At 49.2% G+C, this 16,245-nt stretch overlaps 1 protein-coding gene across 2 annotated transcripts in view; it reads right to left on the bottom strand.

The window, feature by feature from the left end:
- Positions 1-16,245, bottom strand: part of LOC137352565 (A disintegrin and metalloproteinase with thrombospondin motifs 7-like) — a 190,888-nt gene that overhangs the window by 101,473 nt on the left and 73,170 nt on the right. For both annotated transcript variants that reach the window (XM_068018208.1, XM_068018209.1), the window contains exons 8-10: positions 4,286-4,429; positions 3,391-3,535; positions 223-315 (exon numbers count right to left, since the gene is read on the bottom strand). In XM_068018208.1, coding sequence (XP_067874309.1) covers positions 223-315; positions 3,391-3,535; positions 4,286-4,429 — 382 coding nt within the window. The remainder of the gene's footprint in view (positions 1-222; positions 316-3,390; positions 3,536-4,285; positions 4,430-16,245) is intronic.

Below are 16,245 nucleotides of genomic sequence, written 5' to 3'. Positions count from 1 at the left end.
ACTGCTTATGTTCTTATGGTCTCAACTTCCCTCACCAACCCTCCATGGTAATAGAAGGTCAGGCCAACTTCCTGGCCACACTTTGCATCACTTTTAGCCAGCCAACTCGAGAGCAACATTAAGCACAACCTGACAGTAGATCATTCATTTCTCATGCTCTTGACTGGGCTGAAAGCTCCAAATCAATGAAAGACCTAAAGATAACTTAATTGCAAACATTACCTTGTTCTCTCCACATTTTGTACCATCTACAGCAGCATCCAGCTTGGAGTGACAAGTGTTTCCTACAGTGCACCACAGTGTATTGCAGACATTCTGTCAGGGAGAGACAGGGAATTATTACACTTAAAGCAGCAATTTGCAATTCAAGTTCATTCTATGAGGGTCCAGGAAAACACGTACATCTGTGTTCAGAGTGCAGAGGAGTGTTGACTGCAGAGTTGAGAGACGACTCCACACCCATCCCCCACTCCACTTTCCATGCCGGAGACTTCATCTGTCTGAACCTTGTACTCGTTACTCTTTCCCCAAGCCTCTCTGTCTTGATATCTTCTTACTTTCAAAAGTCTCTTCAAGCCTCTGTAATAGCTTGAATGCATGTGTCACAGTCTCTGTTAGATATTAAACAGCGGTAAACTGTACTCCAACTTCCCAACACCCTACTATCCATGTCCTACCTTGCAATAAGTTCCAAATAATCACCCCCTTCTCTAATACTTACCCATCTGAATTCTAGATCCTTGTCCTCATTTACAAATCCTGTGTCCCAGCTGAATTATCCCCCAGCCTCTAACCCCACTTCACCTGAAGCCTACATTTAGTTTTGATTCCCTGGGGGATGAAATGGAACTTCAATGGAAAATAAATCGGGGTTTGGGCTGATGGGAGTGAAGGGAGGATTTTTAATGGACAATTAATTGCCCACTTTGCACCCCTGCTGAAATTAAACTTCACTCCCTTGTACAGAAAATCCTCAAGTATTATAGCAATATGGGATACTTAAGAATGGTTTGAAGGCAGTAACCTCAGTTCCGGACTCAGCGAATGCTTATAAGTGGCTTAGACATCATCCCATGGTTTACATCATCTGAGATCCTTAATGAGAGCTCCATTATCCAATCACTATCCAATACTCAAATAAAAGCAAAATACAGCAGATGCTGGAAATCTGAAATAAAAACGAAAAAATGCTGGAAATACTCAGCAGGTCTGGCAGCATCTGTGGAGAGAGAAGCAGAGTTAACGTTTCAGGTCAGTGACCCTTCATCAGAACTGGCAAAGGTTAGAAATGTAATAGGTTTTAAGCAAATAAAGCGGGGGTGGGGCATAAGATAACAAAAGGGAAGATGTTGATAGGACAGAGGGTCACAGAGAATAACTGAACAGAAGGTCATGGAGTGTTAATAATACTCATTACTGATATATCATTTTTTTTCACATTTAAAGGCACAGGCTTTCCTCCGTGGCTCTGTACATTTATCCAGTGAGCACAACAAGCCTTACAAACCAGGAAGACCTCAAGTCTGATCATCTGGTTTGTGCTGAGTTGGCAGATCTCAGGCAGGAAGTCACTTTGGGCAATGTAACATGGTGGTTATGGTTCTGCACTAGCAACCCAGAGGTAGTGAGTTTAAATCCCACAATGGTACATAGTACAATGTGAATTCAATACTAATTGAATATTGACTAAACATTCATTTATAATCACCATAAAATTTGCCAGATTGTTGTAAAAACCCAACTCAGTCTGGCTTACACATGGTTCCAGTCCCATCATTGACTTAACATCCTCTAATTTTTTTTAAAGTATTCGTGCATGGGATGTGGGCATCGCTGGCAAAGCCAGCATTTGTTGCCCATCCCTAACTGCTTGAGAAGGTGGTGGTGAGCCGCCTTCTTGAACCGCTGCAGTCCATTTGGGGTAGGTACACCCACAGTGCTGTTAGGAAGGGAGTTCCAGGATTTTGACCCAGTGACAGTGAAGGAACGGCGATATAGTTCCAAATCAGGATGGTGTGTGACTTGGAGGAGAATTTGCAGGTGGTGGTGTTCCCATGCATCTGCTGCCCTTGTCCTTCTAGGTGGTAGAGGTCGCAGGTTTGGAAGGTGCTGTCCAAGGAGTCTTGGTGCGTTGCTGCAGTGTATCTTGTAGATGGAACACACTGCTGCCACTGTGCGTCGGTGGTGGAGGGAGTGAATGTTTAAGATGGTGGATAAGATGCCAATCAAACAGGCTCCTTTGTTCTGGATTGTGTTGAGCTTCTTGTGCTGAGGAAACCACTCAGTTGCTACAAAGGTTGTAGAAAGCCCATTACCTTCCTACTAGGGAGGGACAATAAATGTCACCATATCCTGAGAACAAATAAAGGAAACCAAGGGATTTGAGACACTCCAACAAAACTAGAAGTTCGACTGATTTTTCCTCTGCCCAGGCCAGAGGCAATAAGGTTAACAGTGCCACACTTACTGCTAACCTGGCTGAGATCAGATCATTCAAGAGAGGCAGAGAATGGAATGTGGAGCCCAGGGACATAGGAACAGGAGGAGGCCATTCAGCCCCTTGTGTCTGTTCCATCATTCAATTAGATCATGGCTGATCTGCCACTCAACTTCATTTACCTGCCTTTGCTCCATACCCCTCGATATCCATACCCAACAAAAATCTATTGATGCCGGCCTTGAAAGCTTCAGTTGACCCCCAACCTTTTGGAGGAAGAGCTCCAGATTTCAACCACTCATTGTGTGGCTTCTGGAGCCTAGAGGCACACTCACCTCTGAGCTCCACTTCAGAGACGTCAGCACAAAATCTAGGTTGAGACTGCAGTGCAGTACTGAGGGTGTACCACACTGTCAGAGGTGCTGTCTTTCAGATGAGACATTACGCCAAGGCCTTGTCTGCCCTCTCAGTTGGACACAAAGGTTCTGTTTTGAGGCACAGCAGGGGAATTCTGCCCAGTGCCCTAGCAAATATTTATCCCTCAACCAACGTTGCAAACACAGATGATCCTATCTACAATACAGCAGTGACTACACTTCAAAAGTACTTTATCAGCTGTAACGCAGTTTGGGACTATAAATGCAAGATTTTCTTTTCTTTTATGTGCAGTTCAGAATCACATAGGGCACTGTGCCCCTTCAACTGACACTAGCTACTTGATGGAAGGTGTCATCGACAATGCTATCAAAGAGCATTTGCACAGCAATACCTACCCCACATGGACTGCAGCGGTTCAAGAAAACAGCCCACCACCACCTTCTCAAGTGCAATTAGGTCTGGGCAATAAATACTGGCATAGCCAGCGATGCCCACATCCCCTGAACGAATAAAAACAAAATCTCAACGACATGCTCAGATTCCGATTTGAGGAAGTGCAAGGACTATCTTCTTACATCCATGTTGTCGCAGAACACGGATCTGGCTCCGTACTGCAGTCGGCACTGGTGATTGACGTCATACAACACTCCCGGTGCCACCGAGGGCAATTCAATTGCTTCCTTGGCGGGAACATCATCCAGACAGAGACCCCATCCGCGGCTGGAAACGGCAATCAAAATCAAAAAACGCATGTCAATAAAACAAAAAGGAATGTGACTGGCTTTAGTGATAACTGGGGGTTCCGAAAAAAAATGAAACCCAAATCAAACTTTCGTTCTTGCTGTTTCAAAAGACAAAAGATGTGTTCAGTTTTTGTCTCATCTCTACTGCAGTCACTGGTGTTCCCTGGGGGCCGGACACCAAGTGGGCCGCTCGCCCTCCAGTACCAATCCAAGTGCCATTCATTGTGTGCGGGTCTAGACTATGATTTAACAGCAGGCTATCTGACTATGATGGGCATCACAGCTGAACCTGATTTTCCCCCAGTGCCCACACAGCCTCCAGGCTGCAAGAATCCTAAATGAATTTCCACAAACGACGAGGTCACTAATTGTAGCAACCTGGTTCCCCCACCCGCCAACACCCCCTCGTCGGGGTTCAGCCAGCTTATGACAGAGTGGCAGTCTGAGCTGATGCTGTCTTGGTGTGTTCAGCATTGCGGGGGAGCTAAGAGATGATCTCTCAATGTCTCCTCTATAGTTCACTGGATGAGGGTTGCCTCATGACTAATGGGAGATTAAAGAATGCATAAGAGGACATGAAGGCACAGTTTCAACTCTGGGAGTTTGTAGAAAATCACCAAGCAAGCACCCGAGGTTCTCCACCTCCGTTCCCAGACAGCAACACAATAAGTGAATCCTTCATCAATATCCAACACAATATACCCCCCAAAGAGAGAGAGGTACTTACTCGAGAAAGCGGGTGATGTATTCCCTGCTGCAGCGAGACCAGGTTAGAGGGCTGGTGTCGTACAGGAGCTGTGGAGACATGATGAAAGGTCTTTTCCCAATGGGCTCACAGTCATTGCCGGTCCCATCATGTTGTATCCCAAAGCTGCAGCGTAAGAGCACAAGTCCCACAAAACAAAAAAAAAGGATGGTGAGTCGGCCCTGAAAGTAGTACCAGAACTATACATAGTGCAGGCTGAGGGATGCTGCTTTAAAATGCCTCAACCTTCTGAAACTCACCCTTTTTTTTATATGTTCATGGGATGTGGGCATCACTGCCAAGGCCAGCATTTATTGCCCATCCCTAATTCCCCTTGAGAAAGTGGTGGCGAGCCGTCTTTGTGAACCACTGCACTTCATGTGGGGTAGGTACACACACAGTACTGTTAGGAAGGGAGTTCCAGGATTTTGACCCAGCGACAGTGAAGGAACGGCGATATAGTTTCAAGTCAGGATGGTGTGTGACTTGGAGGGGAACTTGCAGGTGGTGGTGTTCCCATGCATCTGCTGCCCTTGTCCTTCTAGGTGGTAGAGGTCACGGGTTTGAAAGGTACTGTTGAAGGAGCCTTGGTGAGTTGCTGCACTGCATCTTGTAAATGGTACACACTGCTGCCACTGTGCGTCGGTGGTGGAGGGAGTGAATGTTGAAGGTGGCTGATTGGGTGCCAATCAAGCAGGATGCTTTATCCTGGATGGTGTTGAGCTTCTTGAGTGTGGTTGGAGCTGCACACATCCAGGCAAGTGGAGAGAATTCTATCATAATCCAGACTTGCACCTTGTTAATGGTGGACAGGCTTTGGGGAGTCAGGAGGTGAGTCAGGAGTTACTTGCTGCAGAATTCCCATCCTCTGATCTACTCCCAACATGGTGCGTTTGAAAGCAAATCTGAAACTGTTAGCAGCACCTTGGCAGTTTATAAATGGGAGTAAAGCTGTCATGAGTCATTGTGTACAGCCATCCTAACAGAGTATTGATAAGCACAGCCAGAAAATGGATTTGGATGGTCCCGATCACTTCTAATGCAGTTGATGGTTATTGGTTTTAGACAATTCACGTTTTTCCACTATAAACAATGTAACATTATAACATATTGGACAGGAGAAGTCTGATGGTCCATCTCACCTACCCTTCCAAACCTTTCATCAATTCCCTTACCCTATCTGGAACTCATAGCCCCATATCCCCTTTTCCAATAGGGATTATTCCTGCCATGGTTCTCTGTTCCGCCATTTCTGCTGCTAACCCATTCCACAATTCTACCACCGTTTACTAAAGATACTACCTAAATGTCTGAGATTCCTTCACTGCCCTTAACCCAATGTCCCACAGTCATTGGCTACTTCCAGAAAAAATCATAGAATCTTATCGTATAGTAGGAAGCCATTCGACCCATCATGTTTGTGCCGGCTCTTTGAAATTTGTCCCATTCCCCTGCTCGTCCCCCATAGCCTGCAAATTATTCCCCCTTCCAACTATTTATCCAATTCCCTTTTGAAAATTACTATTGAATCTGCATCAAGGGATCTGCTCATGATTCTACAGTGGAACCTTGGCCGCCAATGGAAGATAAGCTTCTCATCTTCTTAAAAAATATTCCTGAGGATCCAGGACAAGCAGAAGCAGGAGTACCCCCCACCCCTTTCACCACCCTCACCCCCTGCAATAACCCCACCGCCCCTTCCCCTCCACCCTCCCCCAGGACTTCATACTGAAGACCACTGCTGGTGAGGCAGGCAGCCCATATTGAACTCTTCATTCTAGCCAGCTGCCTGTGGAGGCAACACCAGCCCTGAGTATACAGGTGAGGTCTGGGGACCCATTACCATTCATCCTCAGGGTCTCCTGGTTTGAGCACTCATTGACTGCCGGGTCTAGGCTCAGAAACTATCCCACAGACATTTCAGAGCTGAGGAAGGTTTCTCGGTACTCAAAGGGTTAATTTGTGTACATCTCACTGAAGGGAGGGAGAGGAGGAGGAGGGGGTGAATAACAGTTACTGAGGACAAGGGGAAAGCTGACAAAAATGCTGAATGTTCTCATGCTTGAGCGCAAATGCTGACCACAGGTCAGAGGTCAACACAGACACGTTATCACACTGTACCAGAGAGCCAAGCACTGAAAGAGTTCCAGGGATAATATCCCTTTGCACTCCTCCCCCTCTGGGACAGCAACTCAAAGCCAGCGAGCAGCAAGACCTGTGATCTGTGACTGAATTAACTACTCGAGGACTGAAAGTCTTTCAATTCGCAGTGAAAGGCCAGCTTTCCAACTGTGGAAACCCTCATCGTTGCCTTTGTCACCTCCAGACTCGACTATTCCAAAGCTCCCCTGGCCAGCCTCCCACCTTGTACCCTCTATAAACCTGAGCCCATCCAAAACTCTGCAGGTCATAACCTTAGCTACACCACATCCCATTCACCCATAGACCCCCTGTGTTCACTGACCTTTATTGCCCCCCAGTCTGGTAAAGCCTTGATTTAAAAATCCTCCTCCTTGCTTCCCAAATTCCTTGCCCCTCCCTATCTCTGTAATCTCCTCCAGCCATACAACACGCCAAGAGCTCTACACTCCTCCAATTCTGCCCTCTTGCACACCTCCAGTTTCTATTGCTCCACCATTGGCAGCTGTGCCTTCAGCTGCCTGGGCCCTAAGCTCTGGAATTCCTTCCCTAAACTTCTTCTGCCTCTCTCTCCTTCTTTAATACCCTCCTGAAAACCTACCTCTTTGATTAAGCTTTTGGTCACCTGTCCTGACATCTCCCTATATGACTCAGTGCCAAATTTTGTTTGATAACGCTCCTGTGAAGCACCTTGGGACATTTTACAAGGTTAATGGTGGTATATAAATGCAAGTTGTTGTTGGTGTTGATGGGAGACTCGCCTGCTGGCTGGGTACATTGGAAACTCATGGCGTGCCCAAACTGCAAGCAAGGTCCCTGTCAGTGCCCCACACCTGGAAAATTATACTTTGACTCTTTCTAAAGGCACTGTTTTACTGCAGGGACCTGTTTGAGATTGGTAGCTGCTACAGTGATATGGATCTGGCAGACACAGGTCATATTGCTGCTTTTGACCTGGTCTCTGGCCACTCTACTGCTTTCTTTGCAGATGACATTAAGTTAGTAGAGACAGTTGAGGAGTACATATGGGAGCAAGAGGTTAGAATGAGGCATATATAACGTGAGTGTGCAAAACTATGGCAAATGGAGTTTGGTGTGGGTAAGTGTCCATTTTGGACCCAAGCAAGATAAATCCGAATATTTTCTACATGGTGACAAACTAGGAACTGCGGAGGAGCAAAGAGAATTTGGAGTCCGAGTACACAAATCATTAAAAGCCAGTAAACAGGGGCAAACAGTAATTAAAAAGACTCAAGGATTGTCAGCCTTTAGTTCAAGGACACTGGAATACGACAGGGATGAAGTTATGCTTCAGTTGTACACAGCCTCGGTCAGGCCAAAGCTGCGGCACTGCATTCAGTTTTATGCATCCTCCCTGGGAAGGGATACAGCACAGATTCACCAGAATGATGCCCGGATTCAAAGGGTTAAGTTATGAGGACAGGTTCCATAGACTTGAGCATAGAAGATTAAGGGGTGTTTTAAAAACAAGAAATGCTGGAAATACTCAGCAGGTCTGGCAGCATCTGTGGAGAGAGAAGCAGAGTTAACGTTTCAGGTCAGTGACCTTTCATCAGAACTTCTCTGCTTCTCTCTCCACAGACGCTGCCAGACCTGCTGAGTATTTCCAGCATTTCTTGTTTTTATTTCAGATTTCCAGCATCTCCAGTATTTTGCTTTTATAGAAGATTAAGGGGTGACCTGATTGAGGTGTTTAAAATGTTAAAATGGTTCAATAGAGTAGATACGGAGAAACTACACTCTGCTGGTGGAATCAAGAATAAGGAGACATAATTTTAGAATGAGCACTATGCCACATAGGAGTGAAATCAGGAAGCACTTCTTCACACAAAGGATTTAGTAAAAATCTGGAACTCTCTCCCCACAAAAGGTTGAGGATGCTGAGGGTCAGCTGAAATTTGCAAGACTGAGATCAATAGACGGTTATTGGGTAAGAGTATCAAAAGATACGGAGCATAGACGAGTAAATGGAATTGAGGCACAGATCAGCCATGATCTAATAGAATGAGGGAACAGGCTTGAGGGGCTGAATGGCCTCTTCCTGTTCCTAATGTTCCTATGGTAACCATCAATTAAAATTTTTTTGACGACAATGAATCAGTGAGAGATTTTGACTCTTTTCAATATGAAAATGAGAAAAACCGAAGTTGAAAATGTTCCCAGGCCATTCGTGCCTGGCCCTTTTTGATTATACTGGCCCAGAGCAGCTGTGAACTGAAGAAGTGCCGGGTACATCATAGAGGCAACCTCACACCACTTGCCTAAGTTTGATTTACATGAATGTTTTACCACAGATTTTACATTGAGCACAGAATTATATAACACAGAAGGAGGCCATTTGGCCCATCATGCTTGTGCCAGCTCTCCCATTTGCCTGCTCTTTCCCGCAGCCCTGAAAATTTCTCTCTTTCAAGTATTTATCCAATTTATTTTTACAAGTTACTGTTGAATCATCTTCTGCCAACCTTTCAGGCAGCACGTTCCAGATCGTAATTTATTGTGCAAAGAAATTTGCACCGTGATAAATAAAACAGTCCTATAAATAAATTAAAAATTTATGCAAGAATAAAGAATTGTATATAGAGTATTGTGCAGGCTCTATTTTCTAAAGCAGTTATAAAAAGTTATAAAAACGAAGCAGGTGACCTGGTGATTAAAGACATTACTGGGGTAACACTCGGGACATTACCGGGGAACGCTCGGGACATTACCGGGGAACACTCGGGACATTACCGGGGTAACACTCGGGACATTACCGGGGTAACACTCGGGACATTACCGGGGAACGCTCGGGACATTACCGGGGTAACACTCGGGACATTACCGGGGTAACGCTCGGGACATTACCGGGGTAACACTCGGGACATTACCGGGGTAACGCTCGGGACATTACCGGGGTAACGCTCGGGACATTACCGGGGAACGCTCGGGACATTACCGGGGTAACACTCGGGACATTACCGGGGTAACGCTCGGGACATTACCGGGGTAACACTCGGGACATTACCGGGCTAATGCTCGGCACATTACCGGGGAACACTCGGGACATTACCGGGGAACACTCGGGACATTACCGGGGTAACACTCGGGACATTACTGGGGTAACGCTCGGGACATTACCGGGGAACACTCGGGACATTACCGGGGAAACACTCGGGACATTACCGGAGAACGCTCGGGACATTACTGGGGAACACTCGGGACATTACTGGGGTAACGCTCGGGACATTACTGGGGTAACACTCGGGACATTACCGGGGAAACACTCGGGACATTACTGGGGTAACACTCGGGACATTACTGGGGTAACACTCGGGACATTACCGGGGAAACACTCGGGACATTACTGGGGTAACACTCGGGACATTACTGGGGTAACACTCGGGACATTACCGGGGAAACACTCGGGACATTACTGGGGTAACGCTCGGGACATTACTGGGGTAACGCTCGGCACATTACCGGGGAAACACTCGGGACATTACTGGGGTAACACTCGGGACATTACTGGGGTAACACTCGGGACATTACCGGGGAAACACTCGGGACATTACTGGGGTAACACTCGGGACATTACCGGGGAAACACTCGGGACATTACTGGGGTAACACTCGGGACATTACCGGGGAAACACTCGGGACATTACTGGGGTAACGCTCGGGACATTACCGGGGTAACACTCGGGACATTACCGGGGAACACTCGAGACATTACCGGGGTAACACTCGGGACATTACCGGGGAAACACTCGGGACATTACCGGGGAAACACTCGGGACATTACCGGGGTAACACTCGGGACATTACCGGGGAAACACTCGGGACATTACCGGGGAAACACTCGGGACATTACCGGGGTAACGCTCGGGACATTACTGGGGTAACGCTCGGGACATTACTGGGGTAACACTCGGGACATTACCGGGGAAACACTCGGGACATTACTGGGGTAACACTCGGGACATTACCGGGGAAACACTCGGGACATTACCGGGGTAACACTCGGGACATTACTGGGGTAACACTCGGGACATTACCGGGGAAACACTCGGGACATTACCGGGGTAACACTCGGGACATTACCGGGGAAACGCTCGGGACATTACCGGGGTAACACTCGGGACATTACCGGGGTAACACTCGGGACATTACTGGGGTAACGCTCGGGACATTACCGGGGTAACGCTCGGCACATTACCGGGGTAACACTCGGCACATTACCGGGGTAACACTCGGGACATTACCGGGGTAACACTCGGGACATTACTGGGGTAACGCTCGGGACATTACCGGGGAAACACTCGGGATATTACCGGGGTAACACTCGGGACATTACCGGGGAAACACTCGGGACATTACCGGGGTAACACTCGGGACATTACCGGGGAACACTCGGGACATTACTGGGGTAACACTCGGGACATTACTGGGGTAACACTCGGGACATTACCGGGGTAACACTCGGGACATTACCGGGGTAACACTCGGGACATTACCGGGGAACACTCGGGACATTACCGGGGTAACACTCGGGACATTACTGGGGTAACACTCGGGACATTACCGGGGAAACACTCGGCACATTACCGGGTAACACTCGGGACATTACCGGGGTAACACTCGGGACATTACTGGGGTAACACTCGGGACATTACCGGGGAACACTCGGGACATTACCGGGGAACACTCGGGACATTACCGGGGAAACACTCGGCACATTACCGGGGAACACTCGGGACATTACCGGGGAACACTCGGGACATTACCGGGGTAACACTCGGGACATTACCGGGGAACACTCGGGACATTACCGGGGAACACTCGGGACATTACTGGGGTAACACTCGGGACATTACCGGGGTAACACTCGGGACATTACTGGGGTAACACTCGGGACATTACCGGGGTAACACTCGGGACATTACTGGGGTAACACTCGGGACATTACCGGGGAAACACTCGGGACATTACTGGGGTAACACTCGGGACATTACTGGGGTAACACTCGGGACATTACCGGGGTAACACTCGGGACATTACTGGGGTAACACTCGGGACATTACTGGGGTAACACTCGGGATATTACCGGGGTAACACTCGGGACATTACCGGGGAAACACTCGGGACATTACCGGGGTAACACTCGGGACATTACCGGGGTAACACTCGTTACATTACCGGGGTAACACTCGGGACATTACCGGGGAAACACTCGGGACATTACCGGGGTAACACTCGGGACATTACTGGGGTAACACTCGGGACATTACCGGGGTAACACTCGGGACATTACCAGGGTAACACTCGGGACATTACCGGGGTAACACTCGGGACATTACTGGGGTAACACTCGGGACATTATTGGGGTAACACTCGGCACATTACTGGGGTAACGCTCGGGACATTACTGGGGTAACACTCGGGACATTATTGGGGTAACACACGGCACATTACTGGGGTAACGCTCGGGACATTACCGGGGTAACACTCGGGACATTACTGGGGTAACACTCGGGACATTATTGGGGTAACACTCGGCACATTACTGGGGTAACGCTCGGGACATTACTGGGGTAACACTCGGGACATTATTGGGGTAACACTCGGCACATTACTGGGGTAACACTCGGGACATTATTGGGGTAACACTCGGGACATTACCGGGGTAACACTCGGGACATTACTGGGGTAACACTCGGGACATTATTGGGGTAACACTCGGCACATTACTGGGGTAACGCTCGGGACATTACCGGGGTAACACTCGGGACATTACTGGGGTAACACTCGGGACATTACCGGGGAAACACTCGGGACATTACCGGGGTAACACTCGGGACATTACCGGGGAACACTCGGGACATTACTGGGGTAACACTCGGGACATTACCGGGGAACACTCGGGACATTACTGGGGTAACACTCGGGACATTATTGGGGTAACACTCGGGACATTACCGGGGAACACTCGGGACATTACTGGGGTAACACTCGGGACATTACTGGGGTAACACTCGGGACATTATTGGGGTAACACTCGGGACATTACCGGGGAACACTCGGGACATTATTGGGGTAACACTCGGCACATTACCGGGGTAACACTCGGGACATTACCGGGGTAACACTCGGGACATTATTGGGGTAACACTCGGGACATTACCGGGGAACACTCGGGACATTATTGGGGTAACACTCGGGACATTACTGGGGTAACGCTCGGGACATTACTGGGGTAACGCTCGGGACATTACCGGGGTAACACTCGGGACATTACTGGGGTAACACTCGGGACATTACTGGGGAACACTCGGGACATTACTGGGGTAACACTCGGGACATTACTGGGGTAACGCTCGGGACATTACTGGGGTAACGCTCGGCACATTACTGGGGTAACGCTCGGGACATTACTGGGGTAACACTCGGGACATTACCGGGGAAACACTCGGGACATTACGGGGGTAACGCTCGGGACATTACCGGGGTAACACACGGGACATTACTGGGGTAACACTCGGGACATTACCGGGGTAACACTCGGGACATTACCGGGGAAACACTCGGGACATTACCGGGGTAACACTCGGGACATTACTGGGGTAACGCTCGGGACATTACTGGGGTAACACTCGGGACATTATTGGGCTAATGCTCGGCACATTACTGGGTTAATGCTCGGGACATTACTGGGGTAACACTCGGGACATTACCGGGGAAACACTCGGGACATTACTGGGGTAACGCTCGGGACATTACCGGGGTAACACTCGGGACATTACTGGGGTAACACTCGGGACATTACCGGGGTAACACTCGGGACATTACCGGGGAAACACTCGGGACATTACCGGGGTAACACTCGGGACATTACTGGGGTAACGCTCGGGACATTACTGGGGTAACACTCGGGACATTATTGGGCTAATGCTCGGCACATTACTGGGTTAATGCTCGGGACATTACTGGGGTAACACTCGGGACATTACCGGGGAACACTTGGGACATTACCGGGGAACACTCGGGACATTACTGGGGTAACGCTCGGGACATTACCGGGGTAACACTCGGGACATTACTGGGGTAACACTCGGGACATTACTGGGGTAACGCTCAGGACATTACCGGGGTAACACTCGGGACATTACTGGGGTAATGCTCGGGACATTACCGGGGTAACACTCGGGACATTACCGGGGTAACACTCGGGACATTACTGGGGTAACACTCGGCACATTACTGGGGTAACACTCGGCACATTACTGGGGTAACGCTCGGGACATTACCGGGGTAACACTCGGGACATTACTGGGGTAACGCTCGGGACATTACTGGGGTAACGCTCGGGACATTACTGGGGTAACGCTCGGGACATTACCGGGGTAACACTCGGGACATTACTGGGGTAACGCTCGGGACATTACTGGGGTAACACTCGGGACATTACTGGGGTAACACTCGGGACATTACTGGGGTAACGCTCGGGACATTACTGGGGTAACGCTCGGGACATTACTGGGGTAACACTCGGGACATTACTGGGGTAACGCTCGGGACATTACTGGGGTAACGCTCGGGACATTACCGGGGTAACACTCGGGACATTACTGGGGTAACGCTCGGGACATTACCGGGGTAACACTCGGGACATTACCGGGGTAACACTTGGGACATTACTGGGGTAACACTCGGCACATTACTGGGGTAACGCTCGGGACATTACCGGGGTAACACTCGGGACATTACTGGGGTAACGCTCGGGACATTACTGGGGTAACGCTCGGGACATTACTGGGGTAACGCTCGGGACATTACCGGGGTAACACTCGGGACATTACTGGGGTAACGCTCGGGACATTACCGGGGTAACACTCGGGACATTACCGGGGTAACACTCGGGACATTACTGGGGTAACACTCGGGACATTATTGGGCTAATGCTCGGCACATTACTGGGTTAATGCTCGGGACATTACTGGGGTAACACTCGGGACATTATTGGGGTAACACTCGGGACATTATTGGGGTAACGCTCGGGACATTACTGGGGTAACGCTCGGGACATTACCGGGGTAACACTCGGGACATTATTGGGGTAACACTCGGGACATTACTGGGGTAACGCTCGGGACATTACCGGGGTAACACTCGGGACATTACCGGGGTAACACTCGGGACATTACCAGGGTAATGCTCGGCACATTACTGGGTTAACGCTCGGGACATTACCGGGGTAACACTCGGGACATTACTGGGGTAACGCTCGGGACATTACCGGGGTAACACTCGGGACATTACCGGGGTAACACTTGGGACATTACTGGGGTAACACTCGGCACATTACTGGGGTAACGCTCGGGACATTACCGGGGTAACACTCGGGACATTACTGGGGTAACGCTCGGGACATTACTGGGGTAACGCTCGGGACATTACTGGGGTAACGCTCGGGACATTACCGGGGTAACACTCGGGACATTACTGGGGTAACGCTCGGGACATTACCGGGGTAACACTCGGGACATTACCGGGGTAACACTCGGGACATTACTGGGGTAACACTCGGGACATTATTGGGCTAATGCTCGGCACATTACTGGGTTAATGCTCGGGACATTACTGGGGTAACACTCGGGACATTATTGGGGTAACACTCGGGACATTATTGGGGTAACGCTCGGGACATTACTGGGGTAACGCTCGGGACATTACCGGGGTAACACTCGGGACATTATTGGGGTAACACTCGGGACATTACTGGGGTAACGCTCGGGACATTACCGGGGTAACACTCGGGACATTACCGGGGTAACACTCGGGACATTACCAGGGTAATGCTCGGCACATTACTGGGTTAATGCTCGGGACATTACCGGGGTAACACTCAGCACATTATTGGGGTAACACTCGGCACATTACTGGGTTAATGCTCGGGACATTACTGGGGTAACACTTGGGACATTATTGGGCTAATGCTCGGCACATTACTGGGTTAATGCTCGGGACATTACTGGGGTAACACTCGGGACATTATTGGGGTAACACTCGGGACATTATTGGGGTAACGCTCGGGACATTATTGGGGTAATGCTCGGCACATTACTGGGTTAATGCTCGGGACATTATTGGGGTAACACTCGGCACATTACTGGGGTAACACTCGGGACATTATTGGGGTAACACTCGGCACATTACTGGGGTAACACTCGGGACATTATTGGGGTAACGCTCGGGACATTATTGGGGTAATGCTCGGCACATTACTGGGTTAATGCTCGGGACATTATTGGGGTAACACTCGGGACATTACTGGGGTAACACTCGGGACATTACTGGGGTAACACTCGGCACATTACTGGGGTAACACTCGGGACATTATTGGGGTAACACTTGGCACATTACTGGGGTAACACTCGGGACATTATTGGGGTAACACTTGGCACATTACTGGGGTAACACTTGGCACATTATTGGGGTAACACTTGGCACATTACTGGGGTAACACTCGGGACATTACTGGGGTAACACTTGGCACATTATTGGGGTAACACTTGGCACATTACTGGGGTAACACTCGGGACATTACTGGGGTAACACTCGGGACATTATTGGGGTAACACTTGGCACATTACTGGGGTAACACTCGGGACATTACTGGGGTAACGCTCGGCACATTACTGGGGTAACACTCGGGACATTATTGGGGTAACACTTGGCACATTACTGGGGTAACACTCGGGACATTATTGGGGTAACACTTGGCACATTACTGGGGTAACACTT

Source organism: Heterodontus francisci, chromosome 38 (genome assembly GCF_036365525.1).
Source record: "Heterodontus francisci isolate sHetFra1 chromosome 38, sHetFra1.hap1, whole genome shotgun sequence".
Classification (NCBI taxonomy): Eukaryota; Metazoa; Chordata; class Chondrichthyes; order Heterodontiformes; family Heterodontidae; genus Heterodontus; species Heterodontus francisci.
This window is presented reverse-complemented; position numbering and strand designations above follow the sequence as displayed.